The sequence below is a fragment of the Panthera leo genome, chromosome D1 (genome assembly GCF_018350215.1).
Source record: "Panthera leo isolate Ple1 chromosome D1, P.leo_Ple1_pat1.1, whole genome shotgun sequence".
NCBI lineage: Eukaryota > Metazoa > Chordata > Mammalia > Carnivora > Felidae > Panthera > Panthera leo.
The window spans coordinates 49,297,997-49,317,452 of record NC_056688.1 but is presented as its reverse complement, the minus strand read 5'-3'; the positions used below and the strand labels follow the sequence as shown (position 1 = coordinate 49,317,452).

Here is a 19,456-nt window from a genome sequence, read left to right as displayed (position 1 = left end):
GCTGTTTTTCAGAGGGCTTATCAAGTTTTGCTATTGTTCTTTAATCCAGGCATAACTGTGTAACTTTAAACAAAGCTGTGGACCATTCAACTAACCAGTGATAAATTATCTTACAGACCAGATTCTTATCTTCTATTATTCTATACATGAATTTTTGCTTTATTAGGCATTTGGTACTCCAATTTTTATTTCAGAGTACAGTGCACATGTAGAAAGGTTAAGAAACCCTGCTAAATTTGGGTGTTGGTAATTCTGTCCACCAAATACATGTCATCTATGAAATTAAATTCTAAAAGTAGATGACAAACTAGGATTGATAACTCCATTTTTACCAAGACAAGGAAATAAGAGTCACACAACCAGAATAATTCTTCAGAAGCACACTTTGTTATCAAGTATATAAGGAAGAAAACTACGTGGATAATTGAAGAGTTAATCAACACTAAGATTACGATCTAAATCTGACACTAATAAGAAACTAAGAGAGTATAAATACCTAGCCTGACATTCCCCAAGGGAATAATGATTATCACATTAATGAGCTTTTTCTGACTGTCATTAAAGGAAAAAAAAAATGACGCAAAGGGCAATAACGCATGGCAAACACAGTCCCTTAAAAAGATGATAGGATAAACCCATTTTTCTTCCCATGGAGAATGGGATCAAGAAGAAAGAGGTTCAAATTGCACTGTGAGGTATTTCAGTAATAATGTTAAGTTTCCTGATTATGAGGAGTTTGCAACCTTGGAACTGCCTGTTGGAAAAGAGAGAGAGAATACCTTTCCTGAAGTGTGTAAAGAAATAAAGAGACTCTTGGGTAACAGTAATGCCCAAAGGCAGAAAGATAGATCAAATAAGTGACTTCCTTTTAATGCCCTCTCAGAAATGATGCTCTTTTCTTTGAAGTTAAAAAGGGTTCTTTGTTTTCCCCTAGGGATTTATACTTTTATCAGACCATCCAAGTCTGCCTTTAATCAAGGAGAAAAGAATTTATGAGTGCTTACTGTTTACTGAGCATTGTCCTTTCAATTTATCTTATCTAATTTTCACAATAATCCTGACAGGTATTATGAGTCTTCTCATAGATGACGAAACTGATGCTCAAGAGATTGTGCTTTGCATTAAGTTACAGCTAATTCATGGCAGTACTAGGACTCCTCATACCTAACCCGGTGTTCCCCCTTCTACACACCTCTCTACATCATTCTCTGAAATGTTAAAATTACAACCTACCAAAGAATCCATCAGGAACTAGAACACAAAATCTCTAAAAATTCTGCTCTAATTCAGTAGGAAAGTAAAAATTTGTCTCAGGTACCTCAGTAAGTCAATTAAAGAGGTAGCTAGCTTTTGGGCTCTGACCTCTTATTTAAAGGAGTCAAGGAAAGTCTCACCCAAATTCATGTGTTTCTCACCATACTGATGCAAGACCAGTGACTTTATAAACACTAATGAAAAGCTATCTATCAACCTAACAGGGATGCAAGTTATTTTGCAGGTGGAATCATTTGGTCATAGGCTTTATTAGCAAATGTTGCTTATGGTTATCTCTAATTTTTGAAAACCCATGTTTTGTTACTTTTCCTACCTGAAGTAATTTGGCCTTGGTTCTATTAAAATAAAATAATTTGCAGATCATGCTTTTTCAAGAAAATCAAGCCAACTAACCAAATGTCATCTGAGATTTTGCTAAAATAGATCTTAGGGTCTGCTTTATGCCAGTAACATACCAGCCCATCTCTAATGGAAGCTGCAAAACTTCACATTGGTATGTTTATGGGATCTTTAACTGAAGATTCTGTTCTGCTTTAAAAAGGACTGGCTTTTTATCCTGGATACCAGTTATTCACTAAATTGAGCATGGCCTATGTTTGGCAAGTGACAAAAACTTAATTTTCCTGATTTCATGTAACTTCTATTAAAAAAATACCTTTTCTTCTTTTTAACTCAAGAACCAGTTTGTGATTTCAACTGAACATGAGTGAATGGACTGACAAAGCAATCCCTCGGGCACAATGACAAGCCAGTCTTTTAGCTTAACAACATGTAACCAACCTCCTTCCCGGACTGGCAGAACAGCAAAGCCTTTTAAAAAAAATCATTAGCTGTGGGTCAAAAGATACTTAACTGAACATGATATGAAAGACAAAGTGCTAGAACATAGAATTATGTTAATAAGTTAATAAGTCATCTAGTCCAACCTCCAACTAATGCTGAGATCCTTTCCACATCATCTTTACCAAGTTCTTATCTAGCCTCTGCTTGACAGATACTATTACCTAAGGCAGTGCCTTTCATGGTCAACCATCTTTTTGAGAAAGTTCTCCCTGACATAGAGCCCAAATCTGTGGTCCTATGGCTCTTAATCAGTAGGCCTCATTCTACCCCTCTGAACCAGAGTCTTGCTCTAATTCACTAACCGTATTCCTCTCTTTTCCAGGCTAAATTTCCAAAAATCCTTCAAATATTCTTCAAATGTCTTAAATTTTAAATTCCTTCACCATCTTTGTTAGGCCTCAATTTGTTTTTAATTTCAAAGTATAGCTCTCAAAAATGATTGTAGCATTCCAATGTAATAAATAGACTTAGGAAAGATGAACCATCATCTCTCTGGTTCTAACATCACTGTATTAATTAAGTGTTTGAAGGGATGATAATTTCTTAATTCAGTGTGCTTTCTACATAGTGTGACGAATGTAAGGGAAGGCAGCTTTCCTTTTAAACACAAATACACTCATGGGACAGAAATTAAATTTGAAAAGAAAAAAGAAAAGAAAGCACATCTTTCTCTTATCCCAAAATTAGTGTTCAACCTGATTGCTTATGTGGAGTACTGTTTGTCTGAACGATGAGATAAACATGTCTTTTTACTGTTTTTGAATTTTTAGTTAAGTCTCAAAAGTATTATAGTTGCATTAAAACACATCTGTCAGGACCATGGTTGAGGAGAGTAAGGAATCAGTTGCAGTTAAAAAAAAAAAAATTCTAAAGAAAACAAAGGGCAAACCCTAGAAGAGCTCTTCCAGAAGCTAATAGAGCAGTATTCCCTAAATTACTAACAGCTATGAAAGGTAACAAGTTTTGCAGGATTAAGAAACAGAAAATGTCTATCTTTAAAGCCATTGGTTTGATATGTGGGGGGAGAAAATGAAAGGGTTTTTTTTCTGGTTACAAGATGATATCTTATGTGGCTTAGTTTATTAAAAAAGATGTTTTCACTTTAGTCAGAAGAGCAATTCAAACTCACTTGCAACTGGTATCTATTCAGAATGATTCATTAGCTGAAATTTGATGCTTAATCTGGAAGGCTTGTGGAATAGCCAAGAAGGTAAATGAGACAAATCATTGACCTAACCCTGGAAGTCACCAGTGTCCTCCAAAGGTATACATTCACAAATAGAATCCAGTCCTCTGTCAGATTCTGCCTCCTCTCTCCAGCAAATCTAAATTGCTTAAAATAAATAACCCTAACTCAGATATATTATTTTGGCCAGTGGTTTTCATGTTTCTTTCAGAAATTGACACACTGTCAAATCAATCCATTTGACTTTCATTTCTAGTTCTATTCTTGCTGCTTTACTCAGGAAGAGATGGTAACATGACATGACTAGAAAAGACAGGAAAAAAGAAAGGCCAGGAGAGCTAATGGCCTACTCTAATCCAGAGAAAGGATAAGTGGCCCCGCAAAATCACTATTAAATATTAATACATTAGAAATAATAAAAGCATATAAAGAAATAAAAAGCCTTATGTAGGTAAAGGAAAAAACACAAAATCCTTTGAGGATACAGTCTATAGAAAGCCATAATAAAATATCATTAGTATCAGCAAGCTTTTAGATTTCAGATTCTCCCAAACCTGACTCCATAACATGAATATGATGTGTTTTCACTGGAAATTGAAAAAAAGTTTTGCCATATATTTAGTAACTTTATTAAAAGAAGAAAAAGATTACAGCAAAAATGCAAGTGGACACGGACTCTGGCAGTGTGAGTCAGACCAAGCCAAACTAAATTAATGAGAAAGCACTCTTTCTTTCATCCACCATTAAGTAAGAATTCATTTTTATTTAAGAAGGCTCATCTTAGCAAATGTTGCCATGGCAATAACAACTAGTAAGCAAACCAGTAAGTTTAGGTCTTGGTCTAGGTTAAGATAACCACGTTTCATTATGATCCTTTCTCAAGATCTATTTGAGAAATTTCTATTTCACTGGCAAAGCTCCACTTGGCACCAAGTCTTCATTCAGCTTTTATTGAGCACCTACAATATTGTCAGGGATTGTTCTCAAACTTGAAATGTGTCAGTGAGCAAGTGTCCATAAGGCCTTCACACAACTAGGGGTCGGGGCATGGAAAAAACCTTCAAATTCTCATGTATCTCCACTATGGGCCATGGATGGGTGACTATAAGATACGGAAAGGCTGGGAGGAGTAACAGGGAAGGAAAGGCCCAAGAGCAGAACTTTCTAATCCCCTTATTTATGAGTATGGCCACGGGTGGACAGAGAATACTGAGCCCGAAGGAGTAAGAATTTCAGATGCAAAAGTAGCCCTAGAAACTGTTTTATGACCAAATTTGCCCAATCTAACAAAGTCCTATCTGAGTTCTCAAAGCAGCTTCAGTTTCAACACACTTGCTGCTAAGGTGGGGTCATGATGTGGGATATTTAGATTTTTGCCCTAAATGAAAGACAATAAATCTACACTTAGGGATACTTCCTCACAGTTTAAAAAGAGAAGTTCTTCTGCCCACTTTGATCAGCTTGTTTTCTGAATACTTTTATTGTTGCTGGCTTAGTGGAGAAATGGGGAGGGAAAAGCAACAATTATCACTGATTTTGGTTGGTGTTTATTAAAATGATTTTTCTTTCCTGTAGACACAGATTCAAAATAAAAGCAATTTGAACTTCTGAGATCTCCTTCTGTCATGCAGAGGACCAGGACAAACACAGTGAGGCCAACCAAAGGTATTAACCCCTTAAACAATGTGTATAATCTCTATACAAAAGATGAGTCACTCTGAAATCTGCTGGAGAAATGCTGGAAATGCTTTATCAACATCATGTCTCCACATGTCTCATTTCTTTAAAATTAAATAGCTTTCAAATATCAACATATCAGGACCGAGATTGCCACCATCGACAACAACAGCAGAATTGCATATCATATCCTTATCCCATTCCTCAGCCCTCAGTGATGCTAAGCAGCAAGCTACAGAAACATCTGACAGCATCAACAGCATACAGGTTTAATTATTTCCCCAATTTGCATTTATATCGGTGAACAAATTGGAAGGCATCAAAGTATGGCACTAAAGAAATTAGTAACACATATTCAGCAGCACATCTTCCATTTTGAGTCTTGTTTTAAAATTGGCTAAGTAAAGGCATATACACCTCCATTTGAATTGGAGATTTGCAGTAACACATGCATATGAAGGGAGAGAGGAAAAGAGGAAAGGAGGAGAAGACCAGGAAAGAAAGGCAGAGGAAAGGAAATAAGATAGAACGTATGGTCGTGAGTCTGAGAGTAACATCACTACATGAAGGAGGTGACAAATGACAGCTCCACCTGCTTCCACAAGCAGAATCTGTCGAAGGTTCTTGACAATACAAAAATGGTTCATGAGACTTTTCATCTGTTGCTATTGTCACTTATCATACTAAAAACATGTACAAAATTCTAAGCCTTGGTCTGTCCAAGATGGATAGTACCAGGAAGTAAAAGATGTCACCTGCTATCAAGGACTGTGCTCTGCTCAGAACTCTGCATTGCAGTCCATTAATCCACAGTATTTTGGTCAGATCTGGTCTGTTTTCTCATACTACTCATAATGTCTTAGAGATAGTCTTTTTTATTAGAATATCATCAGCCATTTTTTTTTTTCATTTTTCTAGTGTTTTCATTTACTTAAAGGGCAGGAAAGATGGGAGAAGAGAAGAATAAAATGGTAGAGATTTCGAGGGGAAAGAACATGAAAGGAATAGTATTTTATTTTCCAACAAATCTACCCTAGAAAAGGTAGTAAGGAGACTTTGAGAAAGAGTGCTGATTCATGGACTTCCCTTATTATTATTATTTTTTTATTTCAATATAATACATTTAAGGACATCAATGTACTAAAATGTTTGGTCTGTGAAAGAGCAGAATCATTAGCACCAGAAGGAGTCATGGGGCTTGTATATATTATTAAACCAATGATTGTTACTGTTGGTCATGGGGTAAAGGTTTCATTTCATTTTTACATCCCAAAGTTCTTGAAAGTGCCTGTGGACAAGAGAAATAACACTTTTCAAAGTCTCCGTGGAGTCATCAACACGCACCACAAAGACAGTACTTGGCCTTCCCAGTTTTGGTTTTTCTGGTAGACAAGAAAACCAGGGCCCCCAGAAGCCCTAAAGAACAGCCCCCACATGCACCCACTGACGTGCAGGAGGGGTCCCTACAGTACATTTCCCCCTGGACTGTGTTCAGGAATGCGCTTTTACTTGCTTTTTGAAAAGAACAAAAGCAACATGCTCTGCAGATCATGGAGCGTCTAGCGCAATTTTCTCCTTGCTCCAACTCCTGACTGCGAAAGGGTGAACCATTGTATGTTCTGCTAATGCTGGCCTGCGGACAAAGCCTTTGGCCTGCCATGCTGTGTAAGCCCTGGATCCCACAGGAGTCAGAGGGTCTAAGAGCGGGAGCCACAGTCATCACCAGATCTGCCCAGCAATTCAGGGCCCATCAGGGCAGCTGCTGATTCCTTTCGCTTCTCCTTGCATCAGCCTTCAGTTGAAATTACAACAAGTCAAATAGCTGATGCTTTTCCCTTCTCCAGGTAAGGGCGAGGATACATTGTTTACAAGCGTGTTCTGCCTGGCTTCACTGATGAGGCGGCACGCTAAGTCAAGGAATAGTTTCTCCACGTTATCTGATTCCTTGGCCGAGGTCTCCAGGTAATACATGTCCTGAGCTTCTGAGAATTCTTCAGCTCTCTGCTGGGAGACCTCTCTCCTTTCAGCCAGATCAATCTTATTGCCTGGAACAGAGATAAATCAGAGAAGGAACCATCACTTGACTTTTTACAGGCTCAGAGGCATCAAAATGCAATTTCAAATCTGAAGTCAAATCAGACAGATGGGCAAGTAAAGCAGAGCAAATGTGGCTGTGATTACCAGAATGTTTATTTTAAAATATCAATGTTGTGTGTGTAATGGCAAATAACTGGAAACGCAAATGACCACCAGTTGGCCACTGGCTTGATGAAGTATGGCACATGCACACAATGCAGTTATTTGCCACTGTAGAAAGCAATGAGGAATATCTCTATATACTGCCATGGAATGAGACATTAGGATATACTGTTAAGCGTATACCTGCTATACTGTTCTACTTTTTCCTAAGTATAAAAAAGGTATATAATATACAACTGCCTAAGCAAAAGGGATGAAAAAAAAAAATACACACGGGCACACTTACAGACTTACTTTATTTTTTTAATGTTAGAATAAGCCAACATTTTAATTTTAAAGATAATGGTTATTCATGAAAGGAGCAAGGTTGGGGAGATAGGAAAGGATAGAAACTAGATGTCTCTACACTTTGTCTAATAGATTTGACTTCAGAATCTTAGAAATGTTTCACATAACTGTACAATTAAAACTATATAATTAATACAAAATTAAATTTAAAAAGCAATCCCTAAGAATGCAAAGCAATATGAAACAAATGAACCTGTTTATCATGAAATGGTGTAACCACACAGAGAGGAACTATTTCTCTGGTATTTTAACCATGCATCCTCAGTGGTATATACCCTAAGGACAAAAAGGGTTGAAGGAAAAAACCTTGAACTCTTGTAGTAATTGTCCTGTCGGTGGTAGTGTGAGTATTGTTATTCTGTGGCTGCTATACGGGTATTAGAGGATAAAGCAAATAAGTAATTGTGTTGGTGTCATGGTCCTGTGACTTGGGCATGGGAAAAAGGAAAAAGAGATATAAGATTAATGAGGTTAAAGGGGCACCTGGATGGCTCAGTTAAGCATCCAACTTCAGCTCATGTCATGATCTCATGATTTGGGAGTTTGAGCCCCGCATCAGGCTCTGTGCCGATAGCTCAGAGCCTGGAGCCTGCTTCAGATTCTGTCTGTCTCCCTCTCTCTCTGTCCCTCCCCTGTTTGCACTCTGTCTCTCTCTCAAAAATAAACATTAAATTTTTTTAATTAAAAAAAGATTAATGAGGTTAAAGTAAAATTTGTACAGTCCTGCATTATAAATGCAAGTATCAGTGTGAATAATTCATGATGGATTTTATCATTAAAAAATGTTCTACCTCTGTTCTCCTTCCACCTGACAAAAGTGATATGTCAACCGTGTTACCTGGCAACACAGCTTATGATAAAAGTGACCTTTTATCATCAGGTCAAATTCCATCTGGCCTGGGAATTCTACATATGAATTATAAAATATCTAGTGGAAAACCACAACTTTGGGCTTCCCGTAGTGTGGTGATTCCTCACTTGAAGAGACTCTGAAAGTCAGGTTTGTAGAGTTGTTACAAGAGAGACTGGCTCCTGTTGAGGCTTCTAGGCCAGGGCAGGTCCATCATGTGCCTGACATGAGTCTTTTTCCTCACCTGAACTGTCCGGAAGGCCCTGGACAGCTATGTGGACTGCTATTGAGGATTACTTCCACTGAAGAGTAGTGCCTGATGCTGACCTACTATTAAGCTGTTATTTCCTGTTCTGAATCCTTCTAAGTGAATGTCCTGCCAAGTATGGCCTATAGTAGTCTTGTGAATAAAAGTGCTTAGTGGAGCCTAAGAGACAACCCCTGTGAGTGCTACAGAATTCAACACACACACACACACACACACACACACACACACACGAGTTCTGTCCACTGAAAAGCCTAAAAACAATGACCAGCTACTAGTACAGAAGATTCTTATCACTGTGGTTGTGGCCTCTAAATATAATTTGCCATTAATAATAAATGTGTGTCTTGAAAAAATGGCTAATTCCAGGTCCGGGGAAGGAAATGCGCTGGTTGTGCCTGGAACCCTTAAACCAGAAAGCAAGTGAGGTCATGTCAAAAGGACTCAGGAGACCATCTGAAGCAGCTCCACCGTTGGAACATTTGGACCTTCAATAATTACAATTGCAAGAGCCTAGAAAATACTGCATATATTTAAATCTCTAATAATACTAAAAATATAAAATTTCCGTAGTGACTTTTGGAAGATAATAGGGAACCAACTCATTATTTTAAAATTGGGAAATAAAAAAGAGACAATCAAGTATTTTTCTTAGCTGTCCTATGAGAACTGTACCTCAGAATATCAAATAGGAAGTATATTCGCTAAGAAAAAAAAAACAAAAAAACTTGAATCTGATCGGGCCTCTAAATTTACCTACAGATCTGCAGGAAATACAGGTGATGGAGGAACATGTTAAATGACACTATAGTGGTGAAATAGCAGAATTCAGACTTGGAAACTCTGGAGGATTAACATATGCTTTAACAAATAAATTCCAAGGCAGAAAAATGGAGGGATAACTAACATATAAAAGGAGAATTAAAAGACACAAAAATCGGGGCGCCAGGGTGGCTCAGTTGGTTGAGCGTCTGTCTTCAGTTCAGGTCATGACCTTGCGGTTCGTGAGTTCGAACCCCGCATCAGGCTCTGTGCTGACAGCTCATAGCCTGGAGCCTGCTTCAGATTCTGTGTCTCCCTCTCTCTCTACCCCACCCCTACTTATGCTCTGTCTCTCTCTCTTTCAAAACTTAATGAACATAAAAAAATTTTTTTTAAAAGACACAAAAATCAATTAGAACATATGAGCCTTATTGGGATCTTTGATTTGGACAATTTTTTTTTTAATGTAGGAGTCAATCAAGGAAATCTGAACATTGTCTAAATTTCTGATGCTATTCAAGAACTGTTAATATGTTTTAGGTGTGAAAATGGCATTATGGGTAGGTTCTCTTTCTCAAAAAATCTTTTAAAGATATTCATTGAACTAATGAAAGATAAATTAATAGAAGATCTGGGATTTGCTTCAAAATAATCTGAAGGGAAGGGCAGACAGAAAAGAGGGGGAACAGATAAAATAAGATTGACCATAAGTTGATAATCATTGAAGCTGAGATGTGTTCATGGGAGTTCATTATACTGTTTTCTCTACTTTTGCTTATGTTTGAAATTTTCAAGAAAAAAAAGGTTTTTTGTTTGTTTTTTTAAGCCAGTGCCTCTTTCATACTGAGTGGGCTAATTATTTCCCATCAAACTTCCATTTAATTTCTTTAGACAGAATCCCAAGGAATAATGCTTTGGCTCAAGTTCTCAAGGGCTTTCTGTCAAATAGAAAGAAAGCCCAAGTCCTGAGACGGGTGCTTTCAAGTGCTTCATGACAGACATTCTCCAATGTGCAAGAGGGTTTTCAGGAATGGGCATAGAGTACTAGCTCATAGACAGGTGGATACTTAACCCAGCAGCCTGAAAGAAAAGTCCAGCAATTTGTTATAAAGCAGAACATTACAGCTGGGCAAATACAGGGTTTGAAGTTGATCCTACATGCTGTGCAAACCTAGGCAAAGAGCTTCACCTTTCTGAGCCTTGGTTTCCTCGTATATAAATAATGAATCATCACACATAAATTTTCTGATATGATTCCTGGCACATGTATGCTAGCTATAATGCTTACAGAAGTATTTACTTAGCTTATTGTTAACCATAATTTGTAATTTAACAATGTTTCTGAGATTCTCTACCCTGATTTCCAAAATTCAAGTCTTGCTAGAATATATAGTGATGTTCCTTTTTAGGAAGTAAACATTTTAACAGCCATATATTATTAACATTTTTCATCACCACAAGAGGAGTTTTTAACCATCAATTCCTTTTCTAATGGGTGTATTTGTCACAAAAGAAAATCATGGGTTGTTTTCTGCTTTTCCCTCATGCTAAACAGGTTCTACCCTCCTACAAGATGAAACAAAGTGCAGAATTTCCTTTAGTGGATTCTTCCTGAAATTAGAATTTTTCAAGTCAGCATGAATGTAAGAAGAGAAAAAATTACCCAAAGTCCATTTTTTAGGCAATAAACAATTGCTTCAAAAACAAATTCTTTGTCAAGACATGTTTTACTTCTAGACCAGCAGTTTCCACAATCTTGTAACTAGATTTTTTTTAATGTTTAGCAGCCCACATAAATCTCATGGCAGTCCACCTTCTTCCCTAGAGCCTTCGTTGACAGAAAAATCAATCAGCAATATTTTCTACTTTACTTTTCTAAACCATCACCTTGGGATATGACCTATTTCATTTTCTCTTCAACTTCAGGAGAAACTGAATGTTGAATGCATGAATTATATAGCTGTAGACTATATTACTGGAAGATACCAGGGCATAGGTATTATGTGATTATAAATTCTCTGATGGCCACAAACCAATTTCCCTCTTCATTAGTCCTTACTTACCCACTAGCACAGTGATGACCTTGTTGCTGGCATATTGTTCTATCTCCCGCAGCCACTCAGGAAGGCAACGGAAGGATTCCTCACAGGTTATGTCATAGGTGAGGATCAAGGCATTGGCGCTTCGGTAGTAACTCTGGGTAATGGACCGAAATCTCTCTTGACCTGCTGTGTCCCAGATCTGAAGCTGTAAAAACGTAAGAGAAAGATCAGGCTGGAGAAGTAGAAAAGAAAGTATTGCCTTGCTTTAGTTTAGAAATGGAAACACCCCACTCAACTTCATGGTTGCTTTCTGCCCTTAAAAAAAAAAAAAGCACATTTTTTTTTTTTAATGTGTTGGGTATGCCTGGTTAGGGAGAGGGGCTTGCTTTGCTTTTTGTTTTCTGCTTTTTATTTGTTTTGTTACCCAAGAATTTCTTTTATCCTTTTAAAAAAACTTACTGAGCATTTATTATGTGTCAAGCTCTAGGCATTTTACATGTAACAACTCGATGAAGTAGGTACTATTACTATATCCATTTCTCACATGAAGAAACTGAGGCACAGAGAGATTAAATAACTTGTTCAGGGTCTCACAGCCAGTATATTCCAGAGCCAATTTAAGCAGGCTCTGTGGTCCCAGAGTTCATGTTCTTGACCACAACAACATATTACAAACATCAGGATTCAGGGCAGACTGTCATTCTATGATAGTTGGCACTTCAGTCAGCAACTGAAGCAGGAGAACATCCAACCTCAACCACCTTTCCCAGTTCAAAATTCAATGCATCTATTAAGATATTATCTTTGTTAATGAAAACAGAAACAGTGCCATGGCGGATAGAGAAAATAATTTCCCTCCACCCCTTTTAAGCACTGAGATCTTGGACAAGTCACTTAATCTCTGGGTTTCAGTAGTTTCTTTAGAAAAAGGAGTCAGTAATATGCAAGCCTACTGAAAGTTCACATTTTCTAATAACAAAGAAGAGAGTAAACATCACTTCTCCCTGAATTTCTCTGCACAGAGCAGAAGGCTGCCAAGAGAACAGCTCTCTAGAACAATGCACAAGGCCTTGAGGAATAACAACAGCAATAGTAAGAATGTTCCCTTCTAAATGCATAAACCTTATCTCACAAAAGGCATTCACTCCCATTAAGAGAACATCATTTCCTCAGGGAACACCTTCTGGAATGTTCAGATTAGGTCAGGTTGCCCATACCCACCTCCAATCCCCACATATTTCCTCCCGCACCCCACCCTGTAATTCATGACGCCTGACACACTCAAATCATTTATTTGTAATAATAGGTTTTTAAAAAATGTTTGTTTATTTTTTGAGAGAGAGAGAGAGATAGAGCATGATCAGGGAAGGGGCAGAGATAGAGGGAGAGGGAATCCCAAGCAGGCTCCATGTCATCAGTGCAGAGCCCAATGAGGGGCTCGAACTCACAAACCATGACATCATGATCTGAGCTGAAATCAAGAATCAAACGCTTAACTGACTGAGCCACCCAGGCACCCCAAACATTCAAATATTTATTACAGGTCTCCTTTAATCTTTACAACAACCCAGTGAGGTAGGCAAGTTTATGCCTGTCCTCCACCTTTTAACTGGTTACTCACAAAGCTGGGGCTTGGACTCCAGACCTTCTCATTCCCAGGTGTGGACACATTCCACCACCATGCTGCCTTTGCCCCCAGAGACTGATTTAAATATACATCTGCATCCAGAGAGGATGAGTCAGTTGGTGTCACCCTCTGTTCATACCAGTTTCCCTCAGGAGACTAATGAGGGACTGGCGGTCCCTGCCCCCAAACAGGGGCACAAGGCTCTCCTTTGATCTGAAGTCGCAGCTGCTTTTCATGATGTACATGAAAGTCTGTGTGCTGAAGGCAACCATACAGATGTTATGGCTTTTGCTGGGACAAAAGCTATTTCTCTGCTCTGCTTCAAACCTAGGGACATGGTTCCCCTCTGCCAGGATGTGTCTTAGAACAACAGACTATTATTTTAATGCTACAATGAGCCTTGAGAAACACTTGTTATTGAATTTAATACTGTCAATCATTAGATATCAGTATGTTCTCATGATTGGCACATCTTGAGAACAGCTTTGAGAGTTAAAAACCACTGAAATATTTTCTAGAATAGTGATTGTATGGCCTTGCCAAGATAATATGCTGCTTTCTCATAGGGGGCTGTCTGTTTCTAGCTTCAGAGTTGATTCTTAAGGATATCCATATTCCACTGCCTTCTTCTTCAGTTCGGTTTCACTATTTTCTCTACAACTCATTTGTTCCTTTTCAGCATTTCTACGTCATTAATATATGCCCGCTGCTATGTTAGGTACAGGGAGGATCCCAAGACAAACAAAACATAATGCCCAATCTCAAAGAGCATACAGTCTACAGGGAGGACAAACCTAGAAAAGTAACCATAATAAAATAGGAGATGTCCTATTACAGAGGTGTCAGCAGGAGACAGTGCCTCCTAGTTTTTGTCTCATGCTGTCAGTATGTTCTCAACAGTTCAGTCATGGGCTTTCTAACCACCTTCATGTCCAGCATGGGGCTACACTGTTCGTCTCCACTCTTCTTTGCACTACTACTCATCTCTATTGTCTCACTGTTTCAATAATGTATTGTAGTCATAGGTGTGCCTCTTTGCTAGACTCAGTACTTTAAGGGCAAGGGCCATCTCTTATTGAACCTTATACTCCAGTGTGCTTTCCTAACAGGGTACAAGGTACATGGTAGACACAATTAAATAATGGCTACCTGGATGAACAAAGGATTATGGAATCAAAAGAAAGGACTGATTAATACTGCTTAAATGATTAGTAGGATATTAAGGAAGGTTTCACACATAAAATGTTTGAGCTAGCTGACTGCGAGTTCCTACAGGGCAAAATGCTTTACCTATTCTTGGTGCATATCATCTACTATACTACAGGATGGATATATGGATGAATGGATATTCATTGGCTACTGACAATAGCCAAATTATGGAAAGAGTCCAAATGTCCATTGATGGATGAATGGATAAAGAAGATGTGGTGTGTGTGTGTGTGTGTGTGTGTGTGTGTGTGTGTGTGTATATATATATATATATATATATATATATATATATATGCAATGGAATATTACTTGGTGATCAAAAAGAATGAAATCTTCAGGCCTCTGGGTGGCTCAGTCGGTTGAGTGTCCGACTTTGGCTCAGGTCATGATCTAGCAGTTCACACGTCAGGCTGTGTCCTGACAGCTCAGAGCCTGGAGCCTGCTTCGGATTCTGTCTCCCTCTCTCTCTGCCCCTTCCCCACTTGCACTCTGTCTCTCTCTCAAAAATAAATAAACATTAAAAAAAAAATGAAAACTTGCCATTTGCAACAATGTGGATGGAACTAGAGTGTATTATTCTAAGCAAAGTAAGTCAGTCAGAGAAAGACAAATATCATATGATTTCACTCATATGTTGAATTTAAGAAACAAAACAGATGAACATAGGGGAAGGGAAGCAAAAATAAGATGAAAACAGAGAGGGAGACAAACCATAAGAGACTCTTAAATATAGAGAACAAACTGAGGGTTGCTGGTGAGGTGTTAGGTTGGGGGATGGGCTAAATGGGCGATGGGCATTAAGGAGGGCATTTGTTGGGATGAGCACTGGGGGTCATATGTAAGTGATGAATCACTAAATTCTACTCCAGAAATCATTATTATACTACATGTTAACTAACTTGGACTTAAATAAAATTAAAAACCAAAAGACTTTCTTATCTATGTAATATATACCTGACACAAAGATAGTCAGTAACTCTTCTATTTATAATTAATCTCCTAAAGTTAAAATGTTGTAGTCTGAGCTTAAAGCTTTGTTTGTTACTCATTTATTTATGATAGACTGAAAAAAAAATGGATACGAGAAAATTCTACATCTGTTTTCATCCCATTTTCTACTCAAGGTCATTTTCAAAATGCAGACCTCTTTTTCTTTCTTTCTTTCTTTCTTTCTTTCTTTCTTTCTTTCTTTCTCTTTCTCTCTCTCTCTCTCTCTTCTTTCTTTCTTTCTTTCTTTCTTTCTTTCTTTCTTTCTTTCTTTCAGTGTATTTGTTTTTGAGGGAGAACATGTGTGCATGCTAGCAGGGAATGAGCTTAAAGCTTTGTTTGTTACTCATTTATTTATGATAGACTAAAAAAAAATGGATATGAGAAAATTCTACATCTGTTTTCATCCCATTTTCTACTCAAAGTCATTTTCAAAATGTAGACCTCTCTTTCTTTCTTTCTTTCTTTCTTTCTTTCTTTCTTTCTTTCTTTCTTTCTTTCAGTGTATTTGTTTTTGAGGGAGAACATGTGTGCATGCTAGCAGGGAAAGGGCAGAGAGGATCCAAAGAGGGCTCTGCACTGATAGTAGCAAGCCTGATGTGGGGCTTGAACTCACAAACCGTGAGATCATGACCTGAGCCGAAATGAGATGCTCAACCAAGTTACCCAGGTGCAGACCACTTTAAGGAAGGGCCTCAACTTTGCCTTTACTGACTTGGCACTAAGGCTTAACAGCCACAAGAATTTTTCTAATACCTTTGATTTCCTGCCTTCAATCCTGGAGGCTATCCTAGAAGGAATGAGCCTTAATAGGGGAGGCTGAGGCGGGGTGATGGAAAGTCATGAAAGAGACCTAGGTTGTGGTGCTGCCCTGGCACTCACCAGGCAGGTGATCCTGCACAAACCACCCGTAGATTCTCTTTTCCACTGACTTACGAGGTTCTAAGAAAGCCTGCACACTACCTGCGAAACGACACTTAAACATCACCAAGAAGAGGTATTCGGTAAACATTAAAGAACAAGGATGACAATAAGACAAAAACTCTTTCCCTAGGGAAGTTTGGGCAGCTCCTCCTTCTTCTACTGAACGACTGAAGAAGTTGCTCCTCATGTATCCCCATGTTATTTTTTTTTTGTATCCACGTGTTAATGAGGCCCTTGGATTAATGTGGTTGAAGAAGGTCATTTATTATTTTTATTTTTGTTTTGAGAGTGTGGACGCACACACCAGCAAGGGAAAGAAGGGAAAGATGAAGGGAGAGGGAGAGAAGGAATCTTAAGCAGGCTCCATGCCCAGTGCAGAGCCCAATACAGGGCCCAATGTCACTACTGTGAGCTGAAATCAACAGTTGAATACCCAACCAACTGAGCCACCAGGCACCACTCTCAGAGCGTCATTTTAGATCTTGATTCTATATAAATGGCTAGAAAAAAACTCAAACAAATTAATTAGGACTGCATTTGGAAGATTAATCATCACTTACTGTTTATTTTTTTATTTTGATGTTTATTTTTGAGAGACAGAGAAAGACAGAGTGCAAGTGGGGGAGGGGCAGGAGAGAGAAACACACACACAGATTCTGAAGCAGGCTCTAGGCTCTGAGCTGTCAGCACAGAGCCTGATGCGTGAGTCAAACTCACCAATGGTGAGATCATAAACTGAGCTGAAGTCAGATGCTTAACCAACCGAGCCACCCAGGCGCCCCCAACTCTTACTGTTTAAAGGTGAAGGTCTAGGGGCCAGGAGAGGTAACAGGATAGGAACTATGCCGTGGATACAGAGATGAGTAAGACACGAACCTTGTTCTTGGGGAGCCTGTGGTCTCATGGCAGAGTTAGATGTTATGAAAAGATGGATTTTAGCTGAGTACAATAAGCACGTAACAATGAGCTTATAGTTTGTAGAAAATACAATAAATGCAATACCTAAACCTGGGGATTCAGAAAAAAAAAAAGCCTGCTCTTTAACAGTGGGGATCACAGTGGGGAAATGAATATTCACCCCTATTCATTCCCAGGGCTTGGCACATAGCATTTGTGGTCAAAGGAATGAACTCACACATATATGTGTATATGAATAGGAAACCCAAACATCTGGAAGTAAAATGCTTGTAACACTAGTTATCCTTACTCAACTCCTAGGGGTGGCCATCACCTCCACTCGGCTGGAACAGTACTTACAATTCGCTCTTCTGCCAATGCTCCCTGGACGCACACTCTTGTCTCCTTCCTACTCCCACACCCTAGCTCCTTCTCCCCACCCCAATGCACTGTTTTTCTGAGCTTTCTGGTTGGCATTTACATGGGTTTCACACCCTGCTTTGTTTTCCAGCGCCCCCAGTTCTCCATTCACTATTGTATTTGATGTGGACGCCTCTGCCTAAGGAACCACTTTGAGGAGCCAGGGCTGGAAGAGAAGTGGGATAGCTTCTGTCCCCCCTCAGGAACCTCACCCTAAACACTTCACTGTATATCTCTGAAATGCTGCAAGAGCACCCTGGAGCTTCTCTGCCCTTCCCGAGGCATTTGAAGGCAGGAGTGCAGGTATATATGGGAGAAGGATGCAAGAGACATGGATTCAAAGTTGGGATGCTTAGGTGAGATCTAGTTGGAACTCTGATGCCGCAGTTTTCATTTGGCTGTTTATGGGTCACTGCTTCTCACCATGGGACTCAGCTCTGAAAGATGTGACAGTGGAATTTCACTAACTCTGAGGGGCAGGTAGAGCACAGAGCCAACCATCAGCCTCTCTACCCTCTTTCCATATAATTCAGTGTTATTCCACATTTCTTCCCATCACCTTCCTCCTTTCCTTGCTTCAAGGTGACAGTCCTATTGTGCCTTCATCCCCCTCTTTTTGCATAGCAGAGGAGACCCCAGGGAGGCAGTGGATCACCGCTTGCAAAAGTAGTTCAGATCGCGCCTACCTCCCTTCCTTCCTGTGTAGCCATGGATAAGTTGCTCAATCTCTCTGAAACCTATAAAAGGAAGGTAATTTGCCACTTACCTCACAGGGGTTACGGTAAGAACTAAGTTAAATATGAATGTTAGGTCAATAATATGACTGACATATTAGGTCAATAAACACTATCTCCCTTCTCCTGTTACCAGACATACCACGGTTCTTACAGGTACCCAACAGTCCGAAGGCCACAGAGAGGAAAAGGGAGATAGTGGATCCTTCCTGGACCCCTCACTTAGAATTTCTCCCCTGTTACAAATAGGGTTATGGTGGGAGACACAATAACTCCAATAAGTGATGCATATGACCGAATGACCCATAACCAAAGTGGGAATCAGCAGGCTCTTTCATGGGGCTGCTGTTCTTAAGAGTAAACACAACATCTACAAAGGGAATAGAAGAACTCTGTTTAGAAATAAATTTCCATGGCTGAGTATATTATTTTCAATGAGGGATTTGATTAGGAGATTTAATAAATGTTATGAAAACACTACTTCCTCTCACATAGCACAATGAAAGCCTGATTGAACACTTAGCATCTTACCTTTACTTTTTCACCATTAATCTCCACTGTCTTAATCATAAAATCAACTCCAATCGTGGCTCCTTGCCCTGGAGGGAAAAGACCCTAAAGAGGAAATAAAGGAAAATAATTAAGCAAATCTTTCAACTAAATGAAATGTTCTCCCCTCTCCCCGCTCGCTATCCATCACCAGCCCCTTCCTTTGGCTGAGTTAACTGGAAGAAAAGAGAACTCTGGTTAGTGTCAGGGGAGCCTTGTTTAATTTGATTTTGTATGTATGTATGAGGGGAGGAGGAAGGAGGGAGAAGGTGGAGAGAGGAATGCTAAAAGAACAAAGAAACTGAAAGGGGGATGAAAAAGGGGGAGAAAGAGGGGTGAAGGGAGAGAACAGAGAAGTGGTGGGGGCCCTGATTTCAAAGACTGAAACAAAAGTCAGACACAAGGGTGAGACCAAGGAGCATGAAGCCATCAGGATGAGATCAGGATTGTTAGAAGAGGGGCAAAAAGGATAGTGCTCCCAAAGAGGTAAATTCCAGGAAGATTAAAACTGGTTATTGGTCTAGGGCATGGACAGTCACGGGGGTGGACAAGCAACATAAAAAAGCAAAGAGGAACTCACTACAAGAAACATGAACGAGAAAGTGAAGCTTTTGGATTTCCCTCTGCCCTGAGGGTGATAACAATTTCCCTTAGTGCATTGT

General features: G+C 39.2%; 1 protein-coding gene across 3 annotated transcripts in view; it reads right to left on the bottom strand.

Moving 5' to 3' along the window:
- Positions 1-5,027: 5,027 nt before the first annotated feature.
- The window catches only part of RAB30 (RAB30, member RAS oncogene family), a 76,072-nt gene continuing 61,643 nt past the window's right edge, over positions 5,028-19,456 (bottom strand). For all 3 annotated transcript variants that reach the window (XM_042904895.1, XM_042904896.1, XM_042904894.1), the window contains 3 exons: positions 18,777-18,860; positions 11,469-11,652; positions 5,028-7,026 (listed from right to left, as the gene is read on the bottom strand). In XM_042904895.1, coding sequence (XP_042760829.1) covers positions 6,776-7,026; positions 11,469-11,652; positions 18,777-18,860 — 519 coding nt within the window. In that variant the 3' untranslated portion in view covers positions 5,028-6,775. The remainder of the gene's footprint in view (positions 7,027-11,468; positions 11,653-18,776; positions 18,861-19,456) is intronic.